Consider the following 6,163-nt stretch of genomic DNA (forward strand, 5'->3'; position numbering starts at 1 on the left):
TGGCACCACACGGCCAGGTCTCTGACCTCCTCCCTATAGGCTGTCTCGTCGTTGTCGGTGATCAGGCCTACCACTGTTGTGTCATTGGCAAACTTAATGATGGTGTTGGAGTCGTGCCTGGCCGTGCAGTCATGAGTGAACAGGGGGTACAGGAGGGAACTGAGCACGCACCCGAGGGGCCCCTGTGATGAGGATCAGCATGGCAGATGTGTTGTTACCTACCCTTACCACCTTGGGGCGGACCGTCAGGAAGTCCAGTATCCAGTTGCAGAGGGAGGTGTTTAGTCCCAGTGTCTTTAGCTTGTTGATGAGCTTTGAGGGCACTATGGGGTTGAACGCTGAGCTGTAGTCAATGAATAGCATTCTCACATAGGTGTTCCTTTTGTCCAGGTGGGAAAGGGCAGTGTGGAATGCAGTAGAGATTGCATCAGCTGTGGATCTGTTGGGGCGGTATGCAAATTGGAGTGAGTCTAGGGTTTCTGGGATAATGGAGTTGATGTGAGCCATGACCAGCCTTTCAAAGCACTTCATGGCTACAGAAGTGAGTGCTACGGGTCGTTAGTCATTTAGGCTGGTTACCGTAGTGTTCCTGGGCACAGGCACTATGGTCGTCTGCTTGAAACATGTTGGTATTACAGACTCGGACAGGGAGAGGTTGAAAATGTCAGTTAAGACACTTGCCAGTTAGTCAGCGCATGTTCGGAGTACACATCCTGGTAATCCGTCTGGCCCTGCGGCATTATGAATGTTGACCTGTTTAAAAGGTGTTACTCACATCGGCTGGTAGGCTCGTGTCACTGGGCAGCTCTCGGCTGTGCTTCCCTTTGTAGCCCGGTTTGCAAGCCCTGCCACATCCGACGAGCTTCAGAGCTGGTGTAGTACGATTTGATCTTAGTCCTGTATTGATGCATTGCCTGTTTGATGGTTCGTCGGATTTCTTAAAAGCTTCCGGGTTAGAGTCCCGCTCCTTGAAATCGGCAGCTCTAGCCTTTAGCTCAATGCAGATGTTGCCTGAATCCATGGCTTCTGGTTGGGGTATGTACGCATGGTCACTGTGGGGACGATGTCTTCGACGCACTTATTGATAAAGCCAGTGACTGATGTGATGTACTCCTCAATGTCATCAGAAGAATCCCGGAACATGTTCCAGTCTGTTCTAGCAAAACAGTCCTGTAGTTTAGCATCTGTTTCATCTGACCACTTTTTTATAGACCGAGTCACTGGTGCTTCCTGCTTTCATTTTTGCTTGTAAGCAGGAATCAGGAAGATAGAATTATGGTCAGATTTGCTAAATGGAGGGCGAGGGAGAGCTTTGTATGTGTCTCTGTGTGTGGAGTAAAGGTGGTGCAGAGTTTTTTTCTCTCTCGTTGCACATTTAACATGCTGATAGAAATTTGGTAAAACGGATTTAAGTTTCTCTGCGTTAGAGTTTTCTTGTTTGCTTATGGGGGAATACAGTGCCAGCCTCAGTCTGTGGTGGTACGTAAAGCACCTATGGAAAATACAGATGAAAACTCTCTAGGTAGATAGTGTGTCTTACCAGACGCCGCTGTTCTATCCTGTCGGTACAGCGTATAACCAGCCAGCTGTATGTTGATAGTGTCTTCGTTCAGCCATGACTCCGTGAAGCATAAGATATTACAATTTTGAATGTCCCGTTGGTAGTTTAATCTCCCGCGTAGGTCATCGATTTTATTCTCCAAAGATTGTACGTTTGCTAGCAGAATGGAAGGAAGTGGGGGTTTATTCGATCGCCTACGAATTCTCAGAAGGCAGCCCACCCTCTTGCCCCTTTTCCTCCGCCTCCTCTTTGCGCAAATTACGGGGATCTGGGCCTGTTCCCGAGCTCGGGCTCGTTTGACTCGTTAAAGGAAAAAAAGGATTCTGCCAGTCCGTGGTGAGTAATCGCAGTCCTGATGTCCAGAAGCTATTTTCGGTCATAAGAGACGGTAACGGCAACATTATGTACAAAATAAGTCCAAAAATTTGTTACAAACAACGTAAATAAACAAATAAAAAACACGTAAAACGTCAGCCTTCTTCTCCGGCGCCATTTTAATTGAGCAGCTAACTTTACGCACAGGTGCAAACTCTTCGCCTCTGTGGAAACATCCTGCACTGTCATAAAGGCTGTATTGTAATCTGATTAATGTTGTTGTACAATATTGAATATTCTTTAAGCCGATTAACATTATTTTGAAACACTATATGATCAAACAACTCCTAATCTAAGATCTGTGATGTCTTCGCTCTTTCTTTCTCACTCACTGCCTGAATCATTCACTATCTTACTCTCTCTCTTCTTCCTTTTTCTCTCCAAGATGATTGATGGCCCCTCCAGTTGAACCAAGCCCCAGGATGATCATGTTGCCCATCAGTGGTGGCCACAATCACCACGTCGTGCCTGTGGCTTGTGCCCTCACCTACTCCTGGCTCCTGCTACTTTTTAATGCCGTCTTCGGCCAGAAGCCCGCCAAGCTGCCCCTGGTGGGCCGCAAGCCCTTCATTGCTGCCTGGAATGCACCGCTGGACCTGTGCACTGTCAAGTACAATGTCCAGGCCAACCTGGAGCACCTCTTCCACATCAGTGGCAGCCCGCGGGCCATCCGCACTGGGCAGAATGTCACCATTTTCTATGCCAATCGGCTGGGCCTCTACCCTTTTTACACGGACCATGGCGTCCCCATCAATGGAGGCCTCCCCCAGAATTGCAGCCTGGAGGCCCACCTCCTCAAGACGTACAAGGACATCGACCATTTTATGCCCTCTGAGGACTTTGCTGGATTGGCAGTCATCGACTGGGAGTATTGGCGGCCTCAGTGGAACCGCAACTGGCACAAGAAGGACATCTACCGATGCAAGTCCCGGGAGATGATCGCACAGGCCTATGTCAACGTGACTCCATCACAAATTGAGGTGCTGGCGCGAAAACGCTTTGAGAGGAGTGCCCAGGCATTCATGCAGAGGACAGTCCAGCTAGGGACGCGCCTTCGCCCCAATGGACTCTGGGGCTTCTACCTCTACCCGGACTGCCACAACTACAACCTGCATGAGCACAACTACACAGGCTCCTGCCCCCTGCGAGAGAGCCTGCGTAATGACGAGTTGCTCTGGTTGTGGAATAGCAGTACAGCATTGTTCCCCTCAGTGGCTATCAGGAAGAGTCAAACAGACAGTGTCAGCAACCTCCATTTTTCCCAGTTCAGGGTGCTGGAGTCTCTGAGGATAGCTGGGCTTACCTCGCATGACTTTGAGCTGCCCACATTTGTGTACACACGCTTAGGGTACAGGGATGAGGCTATGGCCTTCCTCACCACGGTAAGACTGCTACACTTAGTAACCCAAAGGTCTAAAATCAAGTGACCAGTTGGTTATCAATCTGGTCCTGGAGAGCTACATGATGTGTATATTTTTATCCAGACCATCATTAACACATCTGATTCAACAAATGAACTTATCATCAAGGCCACCAGGTGTGTTGCTGTTGGGCTAGAACAAATCATTGCACTTCATGATACATGATCCAAATAGGGTTGTAATTCCCTGATTAATATTCCACACTATAAAACCTGTGTAATCCTTTATATACAGGATCAGTTATGACATAGTTTATTTCTTAATGATTTCTTAAAATTATCTTGCCGTTCTCTGTCTCTCTCAGCAGTCAACACTACTTAGTGAACTGTCTAGTCAGTTGAGTGCAGGCAATCCTGCCTCTCTTGAGGAGACATTAGCACCATCTTGTGGCTGTATAAAGAAGTTCAAAATGTGGTGTAATATAGAATGTGGTGTAATATCCTGTGTGCATGTCTGTGTGTATTGCAGACAGACTTGATCCACACCATTGGTGAGAGTGCTGCTTTGGGGGCTGCTGGTTTTGTGATCTGGGGAGACCTCAACCTCACTTCATCCAAAGTGAGTCTCATTAAATATCTTTGCTGTATATGATCTATTACATTATAAGACACCAGCTGGAATGTGGTTTTAACCAATCAGCATCCAGGATTAGACCCACCCTTTGTATACTGTATAATTAGTGTTACAGTTTGACTAGCAAAGTGTTACACAAGCTAGAATAGGGTAGAGCTATAGAGACTGGCGATAAGGCAATTAACAGCTCTGACAAAGGAAAATCCTCAATTAAAGCTATGAAAATAAAGTGCTCCCTAGGGGCAGCATCTGCTGTACATCAATTTCATTTAGTTTTGACTTATTTTCGCTGTCAACACTTCCAAGGCCTGTGTAAATCTGCCATTTAAAATGAGGCTTTGAGAAGAAAGGTCATGCATTCCTAAGTGTATTACAAACATTCTTCTCTTGAAATTTGAGTTGCTGTAGAAAGTATTTATGAAATCTGGACAAAACGACATACTAATGCTATAAATATAGAGAGGGAGGAAATAGTTAGTTGACGATAGTTGACAACCCACAGAGAATAGTTATGACAGTATGGTAGTGTTCGCTAGAGTATATATGTCAATGGATTATCATGAATTGCACAATGCCCTCAGTCGTTTGAATTTCTCTTAGTTAAACAAAAATACTTACTCATTCTTTCTTTCTTGCTCCCATTCCTTCTCTTCCCCCCCCCTCTTTCTCGCTCACCCGTCTCCAGCACAACTGCACAAAGGTGAATTCCTTCCTCAACCACCGCCTGGGTCAATACATCACCAATGTGACACGGGCCGCAGAGGTCTGCAGTGGCTTCCTGTGCCAGAGCAACGGCCGCTGTGTCCGCAGGGACCTCCACGCCCCGTACTACCTCCATCTGAGCGGAGACAGCTACCACATTCAGCCCTCGGGGGACGGGGACTTTGAGGTCATGGGCAGGCACTCGCTGCATGAGCTCCAACTACTGGCCAAGAGGTTCCACTGTCACTGCTACGAGGGACATGCCGGGGAGAAGTGTGATAGCCTGAACAAGGTGGTGGCAGAAGAGGTGGAAGAGGAGGGGGGAGAGGCGGAGGATGGGGAGGAGGAGCAGAGGGAAAGTGCTGCTCCACAAACTGGGAACAGCTTTAGCTCGGTGGTGTTGCTCCTTCTATTGAATTTCTCCTTTGTGTGACGGTGGTATGATAATACACTTTAGGTGTCTTGTGTTGTTTGGGGTAGGGGAGACAGAGCTTGAAGTCACTTCCATGGGAACTGCTATTACGTAATGCTGTGCCGTCTTCCTACAGGGGTCCTGTATTATAGTGGGTAACGCTTTACTTGAAGGGTACCTGCATAATGACTACATAACACATTCATAACTCATACATACTTCGTTTGTAAAGTCTGATTATATTAACAATGGGACCAATATACACTCTGGTTCAATTCTTTTGTCATTTTGCATTTAGGCATGCGTTGCCAGCATCAGCATTTATTTGCTGAAAGTGAGGTAACTTCCTAACTTGTCACCTCACCGCTATCAATATTGGTACCATTGTAAGCACTGACAATGAAAAGGTATCTGGAAGTCTTGCTCCAGTCTCCCCTAATAGTGTGCAGTTTCATATAGCATTAAGCTTGTTGTTTATTTTTTTTATGGTAAGCCTATCATTGAATGATAATTAATTTAAATAGATTATCTAATTTGACTATTAAAGGAACAATAAAGTTGAAAAATTCCTAGACACTGTGCAATTTGAAAAAGCCTTTATCAAATTGGTGTATTTTTATCAAACATGTTAGGAACCACATCACATTTTGGCCACATGGCCTTCAGCATGGATCACTGTGTAATAGGTGACATATAAGAATGATGTGCTATGACTCTTTGCAAACATTGGTGTTCAAGCAAAGTTATATTTACACTGAACATCTCATTGATTCACAGTTCAAAAGGAATCGCAAACCTTACTTAATCACTCTGACATTGAAGCTTGGAGTGCAGATAGAAAGTGGGTAACCAGCAATTGAAGAGACAAGGTATTTAATCTCATCACCCTTTGCCTTTCCTCCTTAGTACTTTGTCAATACTAATTAGGACACTTAGAAGCAATTTTTTTTGCAACATCAAATTCAGTGTCTTCTACCCAGGTTACTCTTGAAATGTGTGAAACTGTGTAAAATGATACATGTAAAATTTTCATACTAAACTGGAATGTAAACCATTATATGTCACAAGTTACATATGGACTATATTTTATTTGAATGGAAAGAACAGAATTGTTTAAAA

The 6,163-nt window shown here is 45.3% G+C and overlaps 1 protein-coding gene across 1 annotated transcript; it reads left to right on the forward strand.

Annotated features, from left to right (window-relative positions):
* The first annotated feature begins 2,342 nt into the window (after nt 1-2,342).
* On the forward strand, nt 2,343-5,065 carry LOC129861796 (hyaluronidase-4-like). Its single transcript, XM_055932946.1, has 3 exons — nt 2,343-3,318; nt 3,826-3,915; nt 4,616-5,065. The coding sequence occupies exons 1-3, from the start codon at nt 2,359-2,361 to the stop codon at nt 5,063-5,065; spliced, it is 1,500 nt and encodes a 499-aa protein (XP_055788921.1). The 5' UTR covers nt 2,343-2,358.
* Nucleotides 5,066-6,163: the final 1,098 nt, after the last annotated feature.

The sequence above is a fragment of the Salvelinus fontinalis genome, chromosome 9 (genome assembly GCF_029448725.1).
Source record: "Salvelinus fontinalis isolate EN_2023a chromosome 9, ASM2944872v1, whole genome shotgun sequence".
Classification (NCBI taxonomy): domain Eukaryota; kingdom Metazoa; phylum Chordata; class Actinopteri; order Salmoniformes; family Salmonidae; genus Salvelinus; species Salvelinus fontinalis.